The sequence below is a fragment of the Emys orbicularis genome, chromosome 3 (assembly GCF_028017835.1).
Source record: "Emys orbicularis isolate rEmyOrb1 chromosome 3, rEmyOrb1.hap1, whole genome shotgun sequence".
NCBI lineage: Eukaryota > Metazoa > Chordata > Testudines > Emydidae > Emys > Emys orbicularis.
This window is the reverse complement of record NC_088685.1, coordinates 138,911,228-138,937,488: the sequence shown is the minus strand read 5'-3', so window position 1 is coordinate 138,937,488 and position 26,261 is coordinate 138,911,228. Positions and strand designations below refer to the sequence as shown.

Sequence of the window (26,261 nt, the reverse complement as noted above, 5' to 3'; positions counted from 1 at the left end):
AAGAAGAGACAAGTTTGGGGAGAAGGTTGGGCTGAGACTTATGTTGTGTTACTATTATTAAGAAAATCCCTGAAAAGGTGTGAGTCTATATTATACACAGAACATCTTGACTCTTCTCAGAGCAGGGTGAGAATATGTTCTCACAATCAGCCATGGTTAAATTTTGTTCTTGAACATATTTATGAAATTTTGCATGAATAGCAATTTTTGCACAGTCTTAGTACATGTCTGTACTGTATGTGAAAGTAAATTTAGATTCCTGCCCACCTGAATAACAACCACTGCTTTTTAAAAAGTAGTATTGGATTCAGAGTCTGAAACACACACATACTTTTGTGTGTGTGAATTCTCCCTTCTAACATCAATGAATCATCTTACTACAAGAAAGAAAATGAAAAACGTTAGATCACTTGTGTTTCCATAAGGCTACTTTACCTCCCCTAACTAAGCTAAAACCTGCCTAAACATCAACTACTGTTCTTTCTTTATTTTTACCTTGTCACCATTTCTTTCTCCTTGTTAGAGGCATGTCCCCCGCTGCTGAGAGGCCTGCTTGCTGCAGATAGGAAATACAGCCGATGATTTTTGAAATACTGATCAATTAAAGGGAGCACAACCTGAAATACATCAGAGAAAAACAGGCATGGTCAGCTCAGGGCTTCTTGAGCTCCAGTTCATAATAGTCATTTCACATCACAGTTTCATGGCATCAGGGATTTCTTAACACATAACATGTTTTTTTCCTCTTTAAATTCTGTTTATCTTTAAATTCCCCTTCTTTTTAAACAAGTATTTAGGATGTCAACCAAAAACATGCACTAAAGTGAATTTCTACTTTACTCCAGGAACTTTGTCCCTGGATTTTTAGGAGGGATATGAAGGGGGAAAGGTTATTTATTTATATTTCTAATAAAATATATCTATTATTACTCTGGATGTGTTTGACAGAGCTTAAAAAAAAATCGAATCAAAACAGCAGCCAGCCTGACAGCAGCTCCCCACAAAACTCCAGAAAAACTAACTGTTCTCCCCAACCAACATCTTTTCCCATCATTCCCTCTTCTCCCCCCAAAACCTCCCATGCCACCAAATGGAGTTTAACCCATGAACAGAGCCTACTGTTCAGTGCCTATGGCTGATCCATCACCCAGGCATGGATTTAAAAAAAAAAAAAATTCCAAACCTTATTTCATTTAGGAATAATTTTGAAAGGAAAAAGCGACATGAGTTCCCCAGTGGATGAAATTGCAGATGGTGATATATTTTGTGACAGTACTTTATAGCACAAAGACTATAATTTACTGCTAGGGAATCAGGGTCAGAGAATATTGCAACACCTGTCTGCTTATTCATTAATGGATTGAAAAGGCACCTTGAATGTGCACACACCAGGCAAGCTTATGAGAGCCAAAGGTGTAAGCAAAATTTCCTAATGTATAAAAGATAAATCCTTTTTGGTACAACCAGACATCAAGAGGTTTTAAAACAAGGAAAGAAAGAGGGAAGGTGACATTGGGAAATATCTAGCTGTGTTTTCTCCAAGTATAGCTCATATTAACTGCCTAAAGATTATATAATAGATACACAGTCTACCCTCCTTCACAACTGGGCTAAACCAGTACAGGGATAACGTGGGGAGGTTATGAATACCTAGCATGATATGCTGTATACTGTAAAGAAAGGAGATAAAGGGAATTTAAAGGAGAAAAATGTAATTTTTTCATAGATGTATTTGATGTGATAGTCTGTTCAAGCTGTGTGGCTTTTCGTTTGCCAACAATATAACAATAAAATTCTACACACATTTAATGTAGACAAATGCAAATATAACAAGAACAAACATGCTTCTTAACAAGCAGTTTCTGCACTGAAAAGGGATAAGCAAAGATATACTGTACTTTGGCAAAGAACTTGATTTCTTGCTCATAAGGGAATTGTTCTCCTTTGCCTCTGCTGCCTCCATCTGTAAGTAGGAAGAGTTTAAGATGCATACTGAATAAACAAAATTAGATGCTGTTCTATATTTTAAAAATGAACACTTCAGAGGAAGTAATTTGTTTCTCTTCTTCAGGGCTAGGTTTTAATATGCTTCAGATAATATATTATTAGTTACATACGTATTTTAAGACTGCTTCATCAGATATAAGATACATTATAAAAGGAGGTAAAAATAAGGAGCCAAAACCTCAGGTGGTGTATATCAGTGTAGCACCCTGGAAGCCAATGGAGCTATGTCTAGTCAAGAGTCTGGCTCAGTGTTCTTATTTTTGTAAAAGTTGGTAACGTATTATAAAGACCCTGCTAACATAGTGTGACAGACCCAGATCAGTGGGGTACAGGAGTCTGGTAGAGGGCAAATATACTGGTCACTGGATGAGTAGTTTTCTGTTCCCTGAGTGACCAGACCTATTGGGATCCAGGAAGTGGGCGGGCAAAGCCCACTGCCAAAGGATCCCCCCCAGCCTAAGGGGGGGTCCACAGGACCTGGAGACCAAAAAATTACGGGGGACAACTAATAAAAGAACAGGGACAGGAGTGAGGTCAAAGGGTCAAACGAAGCGAACCAGACGGGGACACCGAGCAGAGAACCCCGGACAGCGCCCACTGCTCCTCAAAGGCGTCAAGGGAGCCAGTGGACGCCGCCCAGAGGAACTCTGCCCGGATACGTGAAAGAACGGAGGACCTGAAATACGCCCCACAGTCACAGGAAACTCCATCGGCCAACCTCCTCACTCTGGTTTTATAGATGGCCAGTTTCACTAGGGCCAGAAGGAGGTTGACCAGGAGGTCCCGCGACTTTGTGGGGCGACAGATAGGGAGTGCATAAATAAAAAGGTGAGGAGAAAAGTGCAACCAAAATCTTAACAAAATATCCGTGAGGAGCCGGAATAGGGGCTGCAGCCTGGCGCACTCCAAGTAAACATGCGCCAGGGTCTCCCTCACGCCGCAAAAGGGGCAGGTGTCTGGGATGGGGTAAACCGCGCCAAGTACACGCCCGTGCTCATGGCTCCGTGAAGGAGCCGCCAACTGATGTCCCCGGTGGGCTGATGATCCTCGGGATTAGAGCAGAATAAAGGCTGGCCCACCGGGGCTCCTCACCCTCCAGAGGTGGCAGAAGGTCCCGCCACTTCGTATCGGGGCAGGACGCGAGGGTGAGGACATGAAGAACATGGAGCACGAGCATGTATAGATGTTTCCTTGGTGCGGTCCGGAACAGAACCGGCTGCAGATGGTGCAGCCGGCTCATGGCGAATGGACGGGGAGGGGGCTGGTTGGGTCCACGGGGCAGGGGCCCGATGAAAAAGTCTGGAGGGCTCGGAGTGGAGGGTGGGCGGGGCGTACCCTCTCGCAGGACCCGGTCGAGATAGTCCCGAGCAGCGGGCGGCAAAGCGGCCCTCACCTCCTGAAGTACGCGCCGGGGAGTACGAGGTCTGGAGAGCCCCATGCGCTGAGTGAGCGTCAGGGGATCCAGCCAGTCTCCCCGGTCGTAGTCCAGGAGGTCTCCGACTTTGGTGACTTCTGCTAGGACCAACCTCTGGCGCACCATGGGGGACTCCGCCACCTGCACACGAAGCTGGGGGTTGTGTAGCAGGGGCTCCGCGAGGAGATCTGCCCCCACGGTGGCCGCCACGGACCTGGTCACTGAAAACAGTTTCCAGGTCCGGAGGAGGTCCTGGTAGAAGACCGGCAGCTCGGAGAGGCCTCGCGGAAGACCTCTCGGATGGAGACAAAGGAGCTGCCGGTCATATCGGAGCCCTCGGAAGCGGCGCAGGAAGGCGTGCGCCAATATGCTCCATGCCGGACTACCTGCACCATAAAGGAGCCTCTGCAGGGCCTGGAGGCGGATGACATGGACCTGAGCGTGCAGACACTTCAGGCCCTGCCCTCCCTCCTCCAGGGGTAGATGGAGAACCCCCGCAGAGACCCAGTGCAGTCCTGACCAAAATAACTCCAGAATCAACGTCCGGAGGGTGGTCAGGAAGCCCGGGGCCGGGACCAGGGTGTTGAGCCGGCACCAGAGCATGGACAGGACTAGTTGATTGAGCACCAGTGCTCTCCCTCGAAGGGAGAGACACCGGAGCAGTCCTGTCCATTTCCGGAGCCGCTCCGACACCCTGCCCTCTAAACCTAGCCAGTTCTCCGGCGGAGACGGATGCGTGGCAGAAAGGTAAACGCCGAGATAGAGCAGTGGACCCGCGCTCCACCGGATGGCCTGAAGCGCGGTGACCAGAGCAGGGGCTGCACTAGAGTAATCAGGAACCTGCTAGAACCAGTTAAGGCAGGTAGGCTAATTAGGACACCTGGAGCCAATTAAGAAGAAGCTGCTAGAATCAATTAAGGCAGGCTAATCAGGGCACCTGGGTTTTAAAAAGGAGCTCACTTCACTTTGTGGGGGGAGTGTGAGGAGCTGGGAGCAAGAGGCGCAAGGAGCTGAGAGTGAGAGGGTATGCTGCTGGAGGACTGAAGAGCACAAGCGTTATCAGACACCAGCAGGAAGGTCCTATGGTGAGAATAAGGAAGGTGTTTGGAGGAGGCCATGGAGAAGTAGCCCAGGGAGTTGTAGCTGTCATGCAGCTGTTACAGGAGGCACTATAGACAGCTGCAGTCCACAGGGCCCTGGACTGGAACCTGGAGTAGAGGGCGGGCCTGGGTTCCCCCCAAACCTCCCAATTGACCTGGACTGTGGGTTCTCCCAGAGGGGAAGGTCTCTGGACTGTTCCCCAACCCACATGGTGAGTCTCTGAGGCAAGAAAATCTGCCAATAAGCACAGGACCCACCAAGATAGAGGAGGAACTTTGTCACAATAGATAAATAAAGCTAAAAGTAACAAAGAGAGAAATCAGAGTAGCTTTTAATTGACTTCACTTGATACAAAAAATCCCAGCCAGAATTTGGGACCCCTACTTGATTTAGCCAACTTTTTCCCCATTATAAAAGCCTGTTTTGGGAGCCAATTAATGACTTTTTCTGTGAAAAGGCTGTGCTTAGGACAAGAGTAGCAGGAAAGGAAATTTGACTGTGTTTCAATCACAGATCTAGCACTCAATTATCGTTGCCTGCTGTTGTGGTTCTCTTGTTCAGTAGCAGTGCTCAGTATGATGCATACTGAGTGTAAGTACAGAAAAAAAACATAAGAAATCAAATGATAAAGGAGAGAAAAATCTCTCTCTGAAATCACATAACTAAATTCCACAGAAAGAATTAAAGTTAAATTAGGGAAGGTCAATACCTCAAAAGAGTAAATATATACTACAAAGATTATGATTAAACCAGCTTTCCCCTGTAATTTACAAAATTATTGGATTTAGATTGCATGGTTATGAATTTTTCTGTCTAAAGAGTGCAATTAATTAAGAAAAGTACCGACTGGAGAGTAAACTTACTTCAATTGCCACACTACAATGAAACTCAGATACCATTTGATAAACACATCTGTTGCAATCTTCAAAATCCTGATAAGCAATTAGTGTTAGACACATGTCCAAGTGAAGCAAAAAACCTGTAAATTTTCCCACCCCATTTATTTTGCGAAGAGGAAGGGAAATAAATCATTCTTTTTTTCAAACAGTTTGAAACATTTACTGCGATCAAATGAGCAACAACTATTCATTGCACAGAAATAAAACACATGCTGTTTTAGAAGGCTCTGAGCAGGTAAGAGTCTTCCTCACTTCAACAGTCCAAGAAGTTGAAAAAATTTAACCAGGGGCTTTTGATGTTGCACAACCAGTGTGGCAAATTACGCTCACCAGGAGTAAAACCTCTGATAATGTAAGAAGTTATATGAATGAACAGAATCCTTTAAAAAATTTATTAGTGTGTTTTCACACACGTTCAGGGTTGGAATGCATCTTATAGGATCTGTCCTGTATAGGGAACATTGAAGAGCTTTACTGTCCCACTGGAAGCACAATTCCTCCCAGACCTCATCTAAATAAGCATTTTTCATCAAATTCTCCCAAACAGTGTGGGGGGCTAAGTTGAGAGAAGAAATTATGGGAGCACTAGTGTAGACAGGGTACCTGGGGGGCCTCTGGTATTTTAAACCACTGTGTCCTCCAGGCCTTGACCATGGTTAAGACAACACGGCAGTTAAAATGCTAGCAGTTACTACCCCTGATGGAACTGTGCTGGTGGTATGTCGATGATGGGAAATTGGAAGAAAAATGCTAATGCAAAGAGGATGGATGACTGGGCACTAACCTGGGACATGGGAGACCTGGGTTCAATTCTCTACTCTGCCACAGACTTCCTGGGTGATCTTGGGCAAATCATTTAATCTCTCAGTTCCCCATCTGTAAAATGGGGTCTACCTCACCAGCATGTTGTGAAAATAATGCTAAAAACAGTGAGGGACTCATATACTATGGTAATGGGGGCCACTGAAGTGCCTAACCTAGATAGGTAGATAGCCCTAGAGCTCCTGGTGAACAAGGGGAATGCCGAGGGGACGCATCGCGAGAGGATACAACATGTGCTCTCCTCAATAGATGCCCCAAAACTAGGGGAACTTGTTCCACCCTCCCACTTTACAGACTTGTGCAGAAACCTCTATCTACGATCAAATTCACTCCAGTTAACTAACTGGGTAAAGTGAAATCAATGGGAAATCACCAGGACTGATTTGTTTCTAAGGCCTTGTCTACATAGCCCCGCAGTTCAGACTACGGGGGCCTGAATTGCAGTGTGCACTAGCCTGCAGCACTAACTCCTCTGTGTGGACTCTATGGGCATAAACTAAAAGGTACCTAGTTTGCATTAACTTAGTGCTGTTTAAATAGGACTACATCATCATGAACTAGGTACCTTTTAGTTTGTGCCTACGTTGTCCACACAGGGGAGTTACTGCAGAGCACACTAGTGCTTACTGCACTATACCCCTATAGTTCACACCCCTATAGCCCAAATTGTGTGTAGACAAAGCCTAAATCTCAATTCCAGACTACCAATCATAAATTAATTTCCTTCTCTCTACTTGTCTACTAATGGAAATCTATTCCATAGAGGTGCATCTCTAATCTGTCACTATTTATGCATCTTTCACTTACATTGTGCAAAAACTAGCATGAATTCTTTTTCTACTTAAATGATGTCAAACCTTTATTTTCCTGTTGGCATAACTCCATCTTGCTGGAAAGGCATGCTGAGCTCACTTTTTATGGCATTTCTGGGGTTATGCATGCAGGGCTGAACACTCAAGCCCTGTGTTCAGCCTCAGAAAATGCTTGGGGCAGGGGGAAGAAGGACATTCTTTTCATAAGCTCATGGACGTTTCAGAAGCCACTGTGAACATGTTCCACTGCCAGTAGGATTTACATGGCAGTGCAGGGCCCTAGCTTGATTTGCTCCTTTAAAAGCAGATTACAGTGAACCTTGAACGACTTGGACTCAATCTGGGTTTGAGATTCACAGTGTTTTGTGAATCGAGGAGGAGGGAGCTTACACTTCTTCATCCCAGCTGGCCAGCCCTCCCTCCCTCTCACCAATAGTTGATTCCCTCTAGGCAAGCCCGAGAACTCTCTACTGGGCTCTTCTATGAGGGCCTGATGTCTCCTCCCTCTCCCATTGTATCCCAAATGAATCTTCCCTAGGTTCTATGACTGCTAAATAGGGCCAATACACCTCCCTAATCTCCAAGGTTATTGTGGAAGGGAGAGAAACTGGCCAAACTCGGTCAGGTATGGCATATGGCTCTGTAAAGCAAACAGAGCCCTGAAGAAATAGTGGAATACTGTAGCTAGCAAATCCTCAGAGGCTCCCTCACAATCAACACTAGGAAGTGAAGCCCCATAATGTCCTTTGTGGTTGCTAGAGAAATCTTGAATTGGGACACTAATGCCATGTGGAAACTAAAGCTAGCCATGAATGTGATGGCTTGCTTGTTTAGTGGAATACATTGGATTAAGCACAAGGAATCCGAACTTCCATGATCTACGCTAGTTGCCTGTGGGGTTTTGGGTAGAGTGTAAAGTATTGGTTTTCATGTATAAAATTGTAAATAACTCAAGAATGTGGTTCACAGTGTTTTCCATACTGGGCCCTTCCCCACTCCCCAGAGCCTCCCCCTCACCTAGCTGGGATTCCTCTCACGTTTAGCAAGATAGAAGGTGCAGGGGAGTCATGACCTCCTGACATCTGGCTGTGACCCCCAGGTTGGCTTTGGACTTATCCACCAGAGACACCACTTCTCTTCCCTTGACTTACTCCACAGATGAGAACAGCAGACCCACTTGAACCAAAGTCTCATTGATGTAGGTGACACGTGGATGCTGGTTCTCTGTGAGGGACCCATAGCTTTGGAGTTCACTCCTCCCCACATGCTCTTGATATAAAATAGCCTGAACTGGATGGCCTGCAGGGCACATGAAAGAGCTCATTTTTTTTCTAAGCTTTTGAAAAGGGGGAGGAGATTTTGAGGGAGGAGAACTGATGGAGAGAGAGAGGCAGTTTTCATTTTTATTTTGCCTAGTTTGCTGATTGGGGATTACATGATTTAGAAGTAATATTACAAATCTTAAAGATGATATGATTCAAAGAATGTAAGTTGTTATATGGGTAGGTTGAGAGCCTTTTGTCTCAAACCTATATCTCAGGAGTGACTAGATGAAGTCTGAAATGACTATCCCACAGATAAGATGTTAAATCAATGTCTACTATGCTAAAAGCAACAGAGGGTCCTGTGGCACCTTTAAGACTAACAGAAGTATTGGGAGCATAAGCTTTCGTGGGTAAGAACCTCACTTGAAGTGAGGTTCTTACCCACGAAAGCTTATGCTCCCAATACTTCTGTTAGTCTTAAAGGTGCCACAGGACCCTCTGTTGCTTTTTACAGATTCAGACTAACATGGCTACCCCTCTGATACTATGCTAAGTTCTGTTATAGCCATTGTACTGACACCTTCCAAAAAACATAATGTCCTTCAGAAAAAGACCATACACTCTAAGAATATGATATTTTTGGAAACTATACATTTGTTTTTTAAATTTCACTGCAACTTTCATCAGTTAAAATATTTAGTAAAAATGTAAGTAGGTACTATACCAAACTCCAGAATGTACTGATGGGCTTCATCCACATATCTTATCAGCTGCTGAAGGAAACTGTAAGCGAATCGTTTCTCAATGGAAGGTGTGTCTAACTCCAGGTCCTTTAATCCTCTGAAATAAGAAATAAATAAATAATTTCCCACACACTAAAGGATGACTCAGTGCAGTCTTAATTCACTAAATAGCCCAAAGCTACCTACTCTGGTACTTCTCAACTGTCTGTTAGGATGAGAAACATTTCTTATTTGGAGCCAGATTTTCTTCTGTCACACAAATTTGTCTTATTTATACCTTTACTTATACTTTAGCCAGTTACACAAAAATACAAATCCCTCAAATAAGGCTTATAGAAATAGGGTTTTGCAGAAGATATTGATCCCACATTTTAAGCTTCTTTCTCAGTTATGCGTTACTGTCTTACATTGTTCCTCAAGCTCTGACTCCTCCAAGATGAGTAATTATGAAGCTACCAAAATATTCATATTCACAGAAAAAACATTCAGTAGTAACAGCGTATCAAAACTCAAGTTTTATTTAATCTTTCTCGTCGAATTTTTGCCAAAATGGCACTAAAATTTTGTCAGCAGTTCACTCTTTTAAGTTAAAAATCATTTGCTAAAATGTTCATAATTGGATGCCTGAGGTTAGACACCCACATCCATATTTATATCTTGGATGGTTTAGACACAACAAATCCTGCATGTAGGCAGAGAGTTAGACTAGATGACTCTTGCGGTCCCTTCTAACCCTATGATTCAGATAGCTAAATAACACCCTTAATTTTCAGAGGGAGTTAAGTGAATAGGACATCTGAAGATCAGGGCCTCTTATTGAATTGTGATCCCAATCTGGGGCACTCAATTTTGAATTGTTTTACCTTTGACCATCCTATATAGTATATGACTACTTCCCAATGATTGTTAACTACAATATAGTAGTAAATTTTATCTAAAATACCGTATATTCAACTACAATGGAGTTTGAATTTTAAATGCCTCTCCCCATCTCAATGGAGAGAAGTTTGGTTGGATCAGCAGGAAATGGCTAACTCCTAGAAAGGAAAAGGGAAAGCTCATGCCAACATACTGGAGGTTAGCTTCTTCCTGCCTCAAAATGCACGTGGGAATGTGCCTCAAGGAGGGTAAGAGGTTTTTCTGCCTCTCATCCAGGGGAGATGAGGGGAGGTGACTGCCTCTCTCAGCCAACCCCACCTCTATTTAAAGCCTTCTTGGGTCTCCAGAGACTGCTATTTCTGCAGAACAAACTGCAGCAATGTCTGGAATGAAAAACTGCAGGAGAGCTCACAGATGCAGCAGCTAGGGATAATTCTGACTTCCCCATGCCCACAGGAGAAGAGGAGGCAGGGCACCCCCACTCCACGAGTTAGGGACTGGGCAGCAGTAGTGGCAGCTAGAGCAGAGGCCAGCCCTGAAGCAAGAGGTAGAAGATCAGCAGCAGCAGCTGGGGTTGAGTGGAGACAACCTGGGGGAAGCAGGGGGTCAGTTCACAGGCTACTTCCAAGGCACAGAGGAATCTAACCAGGTTTTCCTAGAGCCAAAGAGAGCTCTGGCCAGCTGAGGTGGGCAGACGCAATTCCTTGGTACCAGGGGCGGCTTCAGGCACCAGCGCACCAAGCGCATGCCTGGGGCAGCAAGCCATGGGGGGCAGCCTGCCGGTCGCCGTGAGGGCGGAGGTCAGGCTGCCTTCGGTGGCATGCCTGCGGGAGGTCCGCAGTTTCGGCAGCAATTCGGCGGCGGGTACGCCGAAGGCGCGGGACTGGCGGACCTCCCGCAGGCATGCCGCCGAATCCGCGTTACCAGTGGACCTCCCGCAGGCGTGCCGCCGAAGGCTGCCTGACTGCCGTGCTTGGGGCGGCAAAATACATAGAGCCGCCCCTGCTTGGTACTGGGGGATGAGGGGAATTGCAGGCTTGAGGCCTGTTCCCCCTAACCCCCCGGATAAGACAGTCTCTCAGCATCCCCAGGGCAGTGGAAGGGGCTGGGAGTCCTCCCCTGAGTGTGGAATACAAAGTAGAAAGCAGGTGATGGAGCAGGGGAACCCAATGGAGCTGCCAGTACTCAGATACAGGGGAGCTTTCTGAGGAGCACTGAATAACTGATGCAGAATACCTCCCAGAATTCCCCAGTATACAGGGATTAGAATTCTGCCTGGGCTCTGTGAGCTAGGTTGGGGAAAGTTTCTGTTTCTGTTCCCCACCCTGCCCTTACCATGTACTCATCATGTAAGAGCCAAGCAGAATTGTTCCCTCATTATCTTAAATAAACCCCTTAAGCTTAACACTCCTTTAGATCCTTTTATATTAAACAAGCTATTAAGGAGGGTTAATTATCTGCTGTGAAACAAATTCTGTATTGGATTTGAATTTACCTGGAGACAACATATCCATTGATCTGTAGAAACTTGAAAATATCCTGTGCTTTCTCTCGGTCTTTGGCTTTTTCTTTGGCTGTCAGCGTGTCATAGGGAACCAGCAGAGGATGGTTGCCTCCTCCTACTACAAAATGTCAAGAAAATGACAAAGTAGTTGGAAAACATGTGGTGAGATGGCATGTCCTTGTTTGTAACAAGCCTGTGATAACATGCAGTGCTTTGTAGATCACTCTAACAACTAGTAAAATACATGATAGGTTCCTCTTTACTAAAATACCAATAATATAGAATGTCAGGGTTGGAAGGGACGTCAGGAGGTCATCTAGTACAACCCCCTGCTCAAAGCAGGACCAATCCCCAGACAGATTTTTGCCCCAGATCCCTAAATGGCCCCTTCAAGGATTGAACTCACAACCCTGGGTTTAGTAGTGCTCAAACCACTGAGATATCCCTCCCCCCCCCTTTTCTGTTTCACTAAGCACATTGTTTTCCCACACAGAGTATCTGAATATACATTTAAAGTATATTTATAGACCTGACTACACACGTATTTGTAACGTAGTCAAATTATCCCAAGGCCTGCAAATTTCATGATAGAAAGAAGCATCAACATCCTAGATAAAAAAAATTCTAGTAGGGAAAAAGCACTTAAAAAGTTACAATTATGACTTGACATTATGCCAGTGATCACGCTTCACAGCACACTATCACTCCCTCACTGCTAAAACTTGTGTCTAGTTAGATTTTAACTCACATTTTTGCTTTTTTCTCCTCTTTCTACTCACTGTCCAAAAGAAAATGTCCAACATGACAAGCTATAGTTATCTTTAAAAGCTCACTATAGTATAATTATCAGGGGGTAGCCGTGTTAGTCTGTATCTACAAAAACAACAAGGAGTCTGGTGGCACCTTAAAGACTAACAGATTTATTTGGGCATAAGCTTTCGTGGGTAAAAACCACTGGCCATCACATACAGCCCCCAGCTAAAAACCTCTCCAGCGCATTATCCACGATCTACAACCTATCCTGGAAAATGATCCCTCACTCTCACAGACCTTGGGAGGCAGGCCAGTCCTCGCTTACAGACAACCCCCCAACCTGAAGCAAATACTCACCAGCAACTATACACCACACCAGAGAAACACCAACCCAGGAACCAATCCCTGTAGCAAACCTTGTTGCCTACTCTGTCCCCATATCTACTCAGGTGACACCATCAGAGGACCCAACCACATCAGCCATGCCATCAAGGGCTCATTCACCTGCACATCCACTAATGTTATATATGCCATCATGTGCCAGCAATGCCCCTCTGCCATGTACATTGGCCAAACTGGACAGTCCCTCCACAAAAGAATAAATGGACACAAATCGGACATCAGGAATGGTAACATACATAAGCCAGTAAGTGAACACTTCAATCTCCCTGGTCATTCTATTACAGATTTAAAAGTCACTATCATTGAACAAAAAAACTTCAGAAACAGACTTCAAAGAGAAACAGCAGAACTAAAATTCATTTGCAAATTTAACACCATTAATCTGGGCTTGAATAGGGACTGGCTGGCTCATTACAGAGGCAGCTTTTCCTCTCCTGGAATTGACACCTCCTCATCTATTATTGGGAGTGGACTACCTCCACCCTGATTGAATTGGCCCTGTCAACACTGGTTCTCCACTTGCGAAGTAACTCCCTGCTCTCCATGTGTCAGTATATAATGCCTGCATCTGTAACTTTCACTCTATGCATCCGAAGAAGTGAGGTTTTTACCCACGAAAGCTTATGCCCAAATAAATCTGTTAGTCTTTAAGGTGCCACCAGACTCCTTGTTGTTTTTATAGTATAATTAGTATATAAATAGTATAATTTAAAACCACTGCTACTAAATACTGTGTGTCATTGGCTAGTCATACTGAAGTCACTGGCAGAAACTTCTAGGGGGACCAGAATTTGCCCCTTTGAGAAGCAGAGTTCTTTGCTTTTTATAAATACAGTGGTAATAACAAAGGGCTCACATTTTTAGCAAAATAAAAGCGTATCTAGATAAATATCAAATTGTGATGTGGATCTATTTTATAGTAATAAAAAAGTCAATACTACATGGAAAAATTTGCGAAGCATGATCTTCAGGGATAATTCAGACAACTGATCACTCTGACCAGCTTTTTGTGGTGGAGAGAGAAAAAAAGATAATTAAGGGGAAAAATTTAAAATTTTCCAGAAAAATGGCTTTTTAATTTCTCACTGGTTGCAAATACAGCCTTTTCTTCATGAGGATAAATCCATAAGATAATTATTACTACTACCAGTGTGCATATTTGCATAAAAATATTGTCTCTGAGTTTTGCTTTGGAGTTAAGAATTCATCAGCTCTCAGTACCTATTTCTCACCTGAAGTCACCATTCTCTAACAGACCAAAATTAATTGCTGTGGAAATTACTATGAAGTCACAAAAAATGATAACTTCAGGTAAGTATTTTGTTATCACAGCAAGTCTCTGATATAAATATAACAGTAAGGAAACAAATCCAATTCAGAAAACACTACAAAGAAGAAGAGATGTTTTCAAAAAGGAGATTCTTTAGAATTTTCCAGGAGGTCTGAGTAAGCTCTTTAAAATGCATGAAAAATTAAACCCTGGCAGGCAAATGTATGTTTTCTCCATTAAAACAAATGGGTGCAGATACTAAATTAATGTCAGGTATTTTTGGTTTTTGTGTCATGTTTCACACATGCTGCTGAGTTCTCAATGCTATGCCTTTAGATAGACATGAAAAGCACATACAAAATAAATAGACATGAAAATCCTATGTAAATCATAAGAAAGAAAAACAGCCAACTGACTTTTTCATTAGTAAGAAGAGCTTGTGCATTTGAGGGAGATTTGCATACGTGAAAATTGTTTAATAAAATATAAAAGTGTACTGTCTTTGACGAAAAAGTGTCAACATTCATTATATAGCTGACTGCATGAATATCTATTATAGATCTTGGGTAAAATCCTGGCACCACTGAAGTCAATGGCAAAACTCCCATATACTTCAACAGAGCAGGGTTCAACCTTTATATCTAAGGCCCCAATCTTGTAAACCTTTAGCCATGTGAGTGGTTCTTATTCACATGAGTATCTCCAGAGAAGCAAATGGGACACCTCACGTGAGTAATGATTACTCATATTTATAAGAGTTTTATTTACATGTTGCTACTTTTATTTTTACTTTCTTACCATTCAGAGAGTCAAATCTCTAAAATGGATGTTTTGTAATTTATTATTAGTTTGTAGACTTCATACAAACTTTTTACTTAACTTTCACATTTAAAATGCTTATCTATACTAAAAAAAACAAGCCCAGAGCTTCATTAACACCCTTATTGTAAGAACAACTCAAACACAAAATTAATAAGAAAATACGCCATACCAAATTTACATCCGGCACCATCTTTCTATATATTAAACTGCCACAAGTCAGGAAAAATGAAATTCTTTGACCAAGTTCCATCAAGGTTTGCAGTTTGAAGTCAAGGGGATTTGTGCTTCTAAGTCACTTAGGTGCTTTTGAAAAGCTCACCCTTAGGCTAGGTCTACACTGGGGGGGGGGGGGATCGATTTAAGATACGCAAATTCAGCTACGCGAATAGCGTAGCTGAATTCAACGTATCCTATTCGACTTACCCCGCTGTGAGGACGGTGGCAAATCGACCGCTGCGGCTCCCCCGTCGACGGTGCTTACTCCTCCTGATGAGGTGGGAGTACGCACGTCGATTCGGGGATCGATTTATCCGTCTAGATGAGACGCGATAAATCGATCCCCGAGAGATCGATTTCTACCCGCTGATCCGGGCCGGTAATATAGACTAGCCCTTAGGTACCTAAATATGAGCTTAGAAGCCTAATTTTAGACTCCTGGGGGCAGAGCCTCACCAAGTATAAACTGTACTGTACCATGTACTGAAGCAGAGGATCTTTCCTTTATTTTTGAAAATTTTGAACTGTGTATAAAAAAGTTCACAAAAACTTAACATACAGAAAGTATTGATAACTTTTCACATTAACACTGAAGCAATTTTGTTTTGAAGTGGCCAAGATTTTGTGTCACTAAGACAGAAGTTTTTAATGACAATACAGTTTTGGCCCCTGATGCTGCAACACTTACGAACATGCTTAAAGTTTGGCAACATACGCAGTTGCACTGTAGTCAGTGGGACTGTTCATGTGAGTAAAGTTTTGTACAAGCCTAAGTGGTTGAGTGTCAGCGCCTTCACTTTCAACATTTTTGTTTCCTACAGCAGTTTTGTAATATTCAAGATAGGGACATTAAAAAAAAAGAATCCAGCATTTATGATTTAGTTAACTATGAATTTATATCTACAGTTGCAATAGCACACATTTGAATTAGGTTTATAAGGTCTCTACCTAATTTACATTAATTTTTCAATCAATGATTTAAATTGCTTTACCTTGAATGAGATGCTACATATTCTGTATGCAATGCATGGAGAATCTCACTGGATAAAATGCTCTATAAAATTAGCATTTTAAAGCCTCCCAGAAAAGCCAGAAAACTACAGCTTTTTGGAATCATGCATTTTCCCTCTGTGAAATAGCAACCCACAGAGATATGCCCACACATCAAAAAGACTCCTATTTCATAATTGGAGACAGTGAAAAGATCCACATGTACAAGGAGAGAACTCTATAAATAATATTATTGTACTGAATACACCTGACCATTAGGTGACAGCAGAGGATCATAATTTGAAAGATATTTCTGCAAAAAGAATTAAAAAACTATACAAGATAATATAACCCTGTGTATACACATGACCGGTATCATACATCTAAATTATTATTCTGCCATTTTCATCTGTGGGAAAACAGATATATTCACTATATCACAAAAAGGCAAATATACTGGAAAATCATAACAATTTTTCACCTGCCAAACCAATCCACACTTCTTACCAAGTAGCACCCAGTCTTCATTCATCATAACTCCCTGTAAGGTTTTCAATAAAAACACACCCCTCTTTATGCTGCCTTCCTTGCCTGTAAATCCCCTTATTTAATGAGTGCACAGCGGCAACACTTCTGCCTTTTCAGGAGCCAAATACACCTCCCTATTCCAAATGTCTAATCTTCCTGCAACATTTTTCAGAAGACCAAATCCCCTCCCCCCAAACTGGCTACTTAGGTTAGATACATTTTATTTAAAAAAAAAAAATCACAAAGAAACTGAAATGAGGGGAAACATAATGGAATATATGGAAATTCACTCTCTTATTCATCCAACACAAGGTCAACCAGATAAGGCCTTACTGCTCAGTAATACTAAGGCTTCATTTACACATTCACTGACAACACTTTCAAAATTCTGCCTTCAGTCATATGCATGCAACCCCATTTGAGTCAGTAGGATTGTGTATGATTAACACAGTGCAATCTGGCAAATAGCCAATATCTATAGAGTTCTAGTTTAAATACGTGTATACTGGTGTCAAGCCACCATTAAAACACTAGCTACCACTGTACAGTAAATAGAAATTGAGGTAAAAAGGAAAAAAAAACCAATTTCCATATTAGCTCTTTGCCTTGACATCTTTGGGTCAGAAAAAAACCCTAAATTTCAGTCAGGGAAATGTCCAATGCCATCACTATTTTTCTTCCATGAAGAAATTAAACGATTATAACATCTACAGCGGGGTGGGCAAATTACGGCCCGGGGGCCGCATCCAGCCCTTCAGACCTTTTAATCCAGCCCTCGAGCTCCCGCCGGGGAGTAGGGTCGGGCTTGGCGCATGCCGTGACTCCACACAGCTCCTGGAAGCAGCGGCATGTCCCCCCTCTGGCTAGGGGGCTCCTCACGCTGCCCCTGCCCCAAGCGCTGCCTTTGCAGCTCCCATTGGCCGGGAACTGCGGCCAATGGGACCTGCAGGGGCGGCGCTTGCGCACGGGGCAGCGCATAGAGCCGCCTGGCCGCGCCTCCACATAGGAGCTGGAGAGGGGACATGCTGCTGCTTCCGGGAGCTGCTTAGGTAAGTGCTGCCCGGAGCCTGCACCCCTGACCCCCTCCCGCACCCCAACCCTGATCCCTATCCCACCCTCTAAACCCATCGGTCCCAGCCCAAAGCCCGCTCCCGCATCCTGAACTCCTCATTTCTGGCCTCACCCCAGAGCCCATCCCCCCAACCAGAGCCCTCACCCCCTCCCACACACCAATCTCCAATTTCGTGAGCATTTATGGCCCCGCCATACAATTTCCATACCCAGATGTGGCCCTCAGGCCAAAAAGTTTGCCCACCCCGATCTACAGAATAAAATATGTTAGCATTAAAGCAGAAAAAATAAAATAAATAAAAACCTTAACATTCTTTAACACAGAAGAAAACATAACAGGTAACAACTATCATGTATAGTAATATTTACCATCTGGACCAGAAGATATTAGACAGAGTACACTATTCTCCTTGTGAAGCCAAGGAACTAATCTAGGATTAATCGCATTTGTCAATTTAATGTGTAATGAATATAATTCTTGATTAATACACTGCTGGATAACTTGGCAATATGTAGAGTAGTGTGAATGAAGTCTAACTCCTGTGACCAAGTGTCTGGTATCACAAGGGAAATAAAATAAATAAAAGAAACCAAATGCAACACAACCATCAAGATGTTTACAAGTCTTAGTTAAACAAGCTCTTGTCTTCTCTTTTTCCTTATTGAATTAGTCTAAATTCTCTGGGGTATGGACTGTCTCACTCCGTATTTCTGTGAAGTCTTTAACACTCTTCTGGATGTACAAAAATAATAAGGATCACGATAATAAAGTAATTTGAAAATTGTGATCACTTGTTTTGTCTTGATGTCTGATTATTGGGTCAATTTTAAACCAATGGTTTTATTTCTTTTTTAATTTGACTTTCTTTAATACTGCATCATGAACACATAAGCTAAGTTGTGTCACTCTCAACTTAAAATACCTCAAAACCCCCCAAAAACAAACAAGCAGAAAAACCCAGAGGATTACCTTTTGCTTCCAGTTCCATTTTCTTTTTCTTTGCCCATATGTTATGGTAGTTTTCAGCCATCATTTCAGCCATTGCCTTAAGAAAAATGTTATAATAGCTCATCTCAAAGAAAGGTAATTTTTCAGTTTATATTTAATATCAAGATATTGTAATGTAGGTAATATATAAAATTACATTTAAATGTTCAATTGCAAACTATCATTTTTATTGAATAGTCAAACTGACAAATCTGGAACTCAACAGCTAAACCCAATACAGCTATTTCTTCTGCACTGAATTTCTCCCTCAACCTTGCACAAAGACCAAATAAACCAATTTTGTATGAAGTACTACATCAGGCTGGGGGATGGAATCCATCCCCCAAGCTGCAGGTAAGCACAGAGTCTCTGGCCCTATGTTCTTGCTGCTCCAGCACTTCGTCTGTAGTGGGTCAGCAATGACTTTGCACCCCTTACATGGGTGTTTCTATTCACTGGATCCAGGTAATTGTGGATCTACTGCCACAATCACAATTTCACTTCTCATTTCTGTTAGGGGACTGGAGAGCTCCCATATAGGCTGTACCCTTAGATGCTCCTGTATCCGTGGGGTGAGGCAAATTTGCCCTTCTTGTTTTAATGTCCGTCTCATCACTGTTTAATTCAGAGAATAGTAAGAAACATTATGAATAAGTCAAAGGGATATAACTAAAATACAAACAAAAACCTAATTATGTGTAGAGTGACCATATGACAGGCAAAGGAGAGATGATGATAATCTACAAGTGCTGTGTGTCTGACCTGTGTTCAGTAAACTCCAGAGCAGGAGAGAAAATACTTAGAGGAGTCACAGGGGATATTAATTAGAAGTAATGGCATGCAATTAAGGGGGGGAAATGAAATAGCAACAAATCATATATTTTAAGACCAATAAATACTCCTGTGTCAATACTTGTTATGAAACTTACATACATTTCTGCATCCCCTGTTGTATCAAAGATACATAGGAGGCTTAAGTTATGCTCAGAGAAAGAGGGATGCTGAGATTGTGGATGTGGTAAGTACCACCACTTCTCTTTTCCATTTCTACAGTGTTTCAAAACCTTCATTTTGTTATTAGAATTGCTGGGCAAAGAGAGTCTTGAATTTCATTTCACAATGGAAAAAAACTAGAGCACCTTGTTCTTGGTCAGCAACTTCAAGCAATCAACCTGGTGACTAATCTGGATATGAAACTTACAGGAAGTTATTTCTAAGGGAACTGTGTGTGTGGTGGCCATCCTGATTTATCAGATGATAAACAATATTGACTTGGCAGCTCTTAATAGTAGTGGAAGCATTGGTAAAGATCTGTAAATCAACCACAGCTGATAATATTTCTGTAAAAATAAATACTTTTAAAACCTCACTGTCCGTTTATTTATCACTTCAAAAGTTATTTTATTTTTACTGGCTACTGATTATAAATCTGATGAAAGATTCACATTTAAAATCATGCCCCCAGTTAATTTCTCTTTTTTCTTCTTCATAAATACAAGGTGGTTTTTCATAAGGCTGACTCAAGACCTGGCATTTATTTATTTTAGAAAGAAGAGTAGTGAGGCATTTATTTTGAAAAACAGCATACCAGGAACTTTGTTAACAGCTACACATAAAAATAAAAGACTGATCTTGCAAGCCCTTGTACGCAGAACTCCCATTAAAATCATCAGATGGTTTGCACACAGGGGATTTCCAGGGTCAATTGTCCCCTAAGTAAAATGTTAGGTTTTCAGCCTTAACAGTGCCTTTTGAACTAACTAAAACTACAGGACACTGAACTTTTGTTTTACATAAATCCACAAAAGAAAATTTAATGCATTTATATTTTTTTAAACTTAACTACAATAAGACTTACATGCAGATCTCTGGAGAGGGTAACATTGCTCATGTCGATAGCTCGAGGGCTGTAACCATGGGCAGCGTCTACAGACACCTGAATGACCGATGTGCAAAAAAGCAATGAAGTTACAAATACTAGGTCCTAATAGATTCATGTCACCTAGATATTCTAGGCAATCAAACAGCTAAAGAAAAAGCAAACTTGAGGTAGAAAGGAGCATTTAGATATACACTGGCGGAAAAACAGAGAGCATTACATGACTGTTACTTGAGTTTTCTTTTCTTTTTTTGCCTGACAGCAGTAATACTAAAAATGGAACAGATTAACTGGAACCAGGGGTAGATTTAAGAACGCAGATTAGTCAGATAGTTACAATGCAAACATTGCCAGTTATTTCCAGAGAAAGGTCACAATCAGGCAAAAATCTCTTTTGCTTAAATGGAAGTTTTGCCTGAACAAAGATTTCAGATTTGAGCTCAGTGTGAAAAATACTGTATTAAAGAATTACGACCAAACCACCAAGTTTTGTATAGAATTTATTCTAAAAAAGTAGAGATGGACCTGAACTAAAACCACAGATCCCAAACCATGGGGGAAGTTCAGACACAGATCTGGGTTAAAACTTTGCAGTTCAACCCCATTTCTACAAAAGACAGTGAAACCCAAACAAGTAAATCCATTCTGTATTTCTCTACTCAGAAAACATTATCCTCTGGGAAATTCTCTCCCCTTTGTCATAGGATGTCCTATAGGACATCTTCAGAATACAACGGCTGATGCAAGACGTGTGGTTGGGATGTCCTATGTCTTGGCAATCCCTGGCAACCATATCAGCTCCTCTGAGCCGCCTAGGGTGACCAGACAGCAAGTGTGAAAAATTGGGACAGGGCTGGGGGGTAATAGGGGCCTATATAAGAAAAAGATTAAAAAAATCTGGACTGTCCCTATAAAATCGGGACATCTGGTCACCCTAGAGCCGCCAATAGTGTAAATTACAGCAGCTTTTAGGGTACTCTAATATACCCCAAGAACTAGCCCGGCACTCAGTGGCCAGTACTGAGGGAGGAGACAAAAGGAGACATTTATATCACAACCCTGCACCGAAGCTATGCCAAGCACTACTACAAAGCTGCCAAGGAGCCTAGCCTGTATGCAGAAATTGGTATTGAAGCTATATTGTCATTTCTACCACCTTTTGCATTGACAAAATACTGAATCCATATTAACATTTCACAATGACAAAGGCTAAATGCTTAAGCAGTATGTTTAACCAGAACTGAGTTCTCTCTGATTACCCAAGCATGACTTTAGAAATGGACTTCAAAATCTGGATGAATTCAACAATGTGTCGAAAAGCCATGATATTTTCTCTCAAACTTGTGTTCTAGGACAGCGTATTTGATTCTGAAAAGACCAGATTTTAGTACTGATAAGAGATCTGCTTTCTTAAATTTTCTTCAAGGACACACTAACACAAAGGAGATAAGGCCAGACAGTGAGATACCAGTAACTAGCTCCATGACCATGCTTACTAAAAGTACAGTATTGTCAGAAAAAGAAAAATCCTCAGTACTATTGTTAGAACCTTTAGACTAGGAATGATTGAAAATTTTGCCACAAGTGTTTTTGATGGAAAACTGAGTTATCAAAAAAAAAAAAAAAAAATCCCCAAAAGTGTCTGCTTTCTATGAAAAATTTTAACTTTTCATCAAAAAAGCAAACATCCAAAATATTTTAATTTAGAATGTTGCATGGAGACTTATGTAAGTTGCAGTTTGGTTACCCCTTGTCCCTCTCCTCCTATGTGAGCCAGATTTGCAAACTACATCTCCCATGATGCACCTCCTTTCTAAGAAGAGAAATTGTGGTGCATCATGGGAGTTGTAGTCCAATCAGCCCAGCTTATAGAGGAGAATGCTAGCATGAGAGACTTGAACTACAACTCTCCTGTGGTACTGTGGCAGTATTTCCAATTCAAAATATTTTGGTTTTCAGATAAATTGTTTAATGTTTTTTGGTTGGGTTTCTGAATTTCTGCCAAAAAAAAAAATCAATTTTCCATGGGCGGGAAAAGAAATTTCAATCAGCTCTGCTGTAGAGTACTAAGGCTGATTCTCCATCACCCTGCACCTTATGAAGTCATTACCTCCATGTAGAATTAGGGTAATGTGAGTGTAAAATGCTACCACATCTCTTGTGCTGATGTAAATGACTATTCATAGGGTAGGGCAACACAGAGTAAGGCTCCTACTTTCTGCCACATGCGTTTCTATTGAATCAGGCAAAATAAATACATCAGAGAAAGGCAGAAGTATGAAAATAGTTTGTATTTTACTAATATATCCAAGTCAATGTCATCTAGCAGTTTTACAGGCCACATGTCTTTTTTAAGTGAGAGTAGAACTGAGATCATCAATACTGGTCTTTCTTTTAAAATTATTTTTAATTTTAGTTTTGGCTGTCATGGGTGTCCCAGAGTCTCTTCTGTGGCACATTTACAGGATGGCACCCCTCTCACATTTCCTAGCTCATCAGAAAGAAGCAGCACCTGGGACATACTGACAGTTTAAAGACAACAGACTGCTTCTTAAAATGGCAGCTTCAGCAGCCTAAGATGCCCCTGAAAAGATTTTGGCAGCATGGGGAACCAGGGAAAATACCCCTTCTGCCACAAGAGGCAGACAGTTTCATGGGGGGAAATCAAAGCTAAAGTGCTGTCACAAAGTAAATAGAAGAAAAAATTGATCTATATTTCAGATTATTTTCTTTCAGTTGCAGTCAATGTAGGTGTTACTTGTACTATTGAGAGATAAAAATATTTCCAGAAAGAGGCATGATTTTTAAATTTGCAAATTCTATTTAAACAAAACAAAGTTTCAGCTTAAATTTGCCATTTGTGTGGGATAACGTGAAGGACAAAAGGAAGCTGGTTAACTGAGGCATGTGACCATTTATCTATTCTCTTTTCCTTCCCATAGTCTACATACTGTTATTTGACAATGGCATTATTTCCACTAGGTAGATTTCCCCATATTCCTCACTGATTTTTAAAAGATATGCTTTATGCAATTAGATAACTTTGCCTCATGGCAGCACTGACTCAGATTTTCAAACGTGAAAGTTAAAAAAAAAGACAGTCATTTATGTGATTGGGTCTAAAATATCATCAGTCTTCATAATGACACTTACGTCTTCTGAAAATATTTATATTTATGTACTGGAGAGTTAATGGACCCCCCCTTTGAAAAATGCCTCCTGTTGATCCTTAAGAATATCTTTCAGGACAGTGTATTTAGAATTATACACACAACTCCTATGAACAACAGACTGAAAACATATTCCTTCATTTCTCACTGACACAAAATAATGTTTTTCTAATGACAACAGTTCAAACAGCACTGTACATAAGAATGGCCACACTGGGTCAGACCAATGATCAATCTAGCCCAGTATCCTGTCTTCCGACAGTGGACAGTGCCAGATACTTCAGAGGGAATGAACAGAACAGGGCAATTATCGAGTGATCCATCCCCTGTCATCCAGTCCCAGTTTCTAGCAGTCAGAGGACACCCAGAGCATGAGGTTGCATCCCTGACCATCTTAGCTAATAACCACTGACGGACCTATCCTCCATGAACTTATCTACGGTAATTGTTTTTTGAGCACAGTTATTCTTTTGGCAACATGTTCCACAGGTTAACTGTGCATTGAGTGAAGAAGTACTTCCTTATGTTTGCTTTAAACCTGCTATTATTTTCATTGGGTGACCCCCTGTTTTTTGTATTATGTGAAAGAGTAATTAACATTTCCCTATTTACTTTCTCCACACCATTTATTATTTTATAGACCTCTATCCTATCCCCCCCCTTAGTCATCTCTTTGTGAAGCTGAACAATCCCAGTCTTTTTAATCTCTCCTCATATGAAAGCTGCTTCATACCACTCATCATTTTTGTTGCCCTTCTCTGTACTTCTCCAATTCTAATATATCTATTTTGAGATGGGGTGAGCGGAACAGCATGAGTATTCAAAGTGTGGGCATACCATGGATTTATATAGTGGCATTATGATATTTTCTGTCTAATTATCTATCCCTTTCCTCACATTCTTAGCTTTTTTGATTGTTGCTGCACATTGAGAAGATGTTTTAAGAGAACTATCCACAATGACTTCAAGATCTCTTTCTTGAGTGGTAACAGCACATTTAGATCCTATCGTTTTGTATGTCTAGTTGGGGTTATGTTTTCCAGTGTGCCTTACTTTGCATTACATTATCATAAATAGTATCATAACTGACTCTAAACAAAGTGAAAAAAATCATAAATTGCATTAATTTTTCAATCTCAATTTTTAAAAAATGTTTAATACCAAATTACGTGGGAAATACATCATAGGGAGATCTAATCAACTGGACATTTTCAGATTGTTGATTCAGTCTTTTTGAGAAGTTTTCTTTTTTTTTTTTTTTTTTTTTTTTTAAAACCACAAGCATTTTTTTCACGCTAGCACAATTTGTAAGCATGGTAAGAGATTTTGCTTAGACTTTCATGTTTGGGCTATGGCCAAACAGGGAACATTACAACTGAAAAGGAGAGTTTTCAGGAAGTTTTGAGCATGTGAAACAAGAGGTTAATAGAGATGTAAACTTTAGCTTCAAGTGAGTGCTATAATAAAGGCAGATGGGGGAAGCTCAAGGACATCCTGAGTAGATTTTGACACTTGCATTTTAAATACACCATCCCAGTAAAAAGACAGGCACACACGTAATATCAGTACAGTCATTAATAAAATGGCTTGAAGCCTGACACAGTACTCACCTGACTTGTCTGAGATATGCGACGTGTCCGATTATAAAGGGCCATACTATCTCCTTCCCTTGTCCTTTCAATCCGCCATCCCCAAGCTAGCATGGTTTTCAAAGATTCTTTGATTGGCCACCGATAAATTTCTTTTTCCTAGGGCAAGTACACATGGGAGTGACTGATGATTATATAACTGAGTGGAATAAAATCTGATGCATTATTACTAGCCCTTTGCCCTGTTGTGTAGCACTGCAAATTTACATCCATTGAGACAAATTGCAAACAGTCTGCTGTGGGATAGAAACAGCAAAGAAACAGTCTATGCATAAATAAGGAAGCCAATTAAGAGAAATAGTAAGGGCAACTATTTATTCCCGAACCACTTATGCGAACCAAATCATATGGACATGTGATGCATTAACTTTTTCAGTATCATGGATGAGTAAGGCTACGTTTCAGTCACCGGTATTTTTAGTAAAAGTCACGGACAGGTCATGGGCAGTAAACAAAAATTCATGGCCCGTGACCTGTCTATGACTTTTACTGTATACCCCTGACTAAAACTTGGGGAGGGCTGCCCGGGGGTGCCATGGGTACTGGGGGAAGGTGGCCTGAGTGCTCGGGGTTGGGCGTTGGCCCACGGCCCGGGACCCCTGCTGGTGCTGGAGGGGGAGAGGGCGGTGGTGCATGGCCCGGGACCCCCACTGGTGATGGAAGGGGGGTTGGTGGGGCTGGCAGGCTCCCTACCTGGCTACGTGCCCCCCCACACTAGCAGAGTTTGGGTGTGGGAGGGGGCAGGGGCCCAAAATAGGGTGAGGTGGGCTCTGGGCAGCGCTTACCCGGGGGGCTGTCCGGAAGTCGTGACACCCCCCACTCTCAGCTCCTAGGCGGAGGCATGGCCAGGCAGCTCTGCGTGCTGCCTCCCCCTACAGGCACCGCCCCCGCAGCTCCCATTGGCTGGAAACTGCCCCCGCAGCGGCTGGTGTGACTGGCACAGGGGCTGCCTGAGCTGCCCCTGAGCCAGGCGCACTGGCCGCAGCAGAAGTCATGGAAAGTCATGGAATCCATGACTTCCGTGACAAATTTGAAGCCTTATGCAGAAGAGGTTTGGCCCTGCCGTGGCCTGAGAAT

General features: G+C 42.0%; 1 protein-coding gene across 1 annotated transcript in view; it reads right to left on the bottom strand.

Moving 5' to 3' along the window:
* RYR2 (ryanodine receptor 2) overlaps positions 1–26,261 on the bottom strand; it is a 527,178-nt gene that overhangs the window by 170,458 nt on the left and 330,459 nt on the right. Inside the window, exons 57-63 of the mRNA XM_065401458.1 lie at positions 25,146–25,283; positions 20,345–20,422; positions 18,469–18,544; positions 11,438–11,564; positions 9,045–9,160; positions 1,899–1,963; positions 496–617 (exon numbers count right to left, since the gene is read on the bottom strand). Of these exons, the coding sequence (XP_065257530.1) occupies positions 496–617; positions 1,899–1,963; positions 9,045–9,160; positions 11,438–11,564; positions 18,469–18,544; positions 20,345–20,422; positions 25,146–25,283 (722 nt within the window). The remainder of the gene's footprint in view (positions 1–495; positions 618–1,898; positions 1,964–9,044; positions 9,161–11,437; positions 11,565–18,468; positions 18,545–20,344; positions 20,423–25,145; positions 25,284–26,261) is intronic.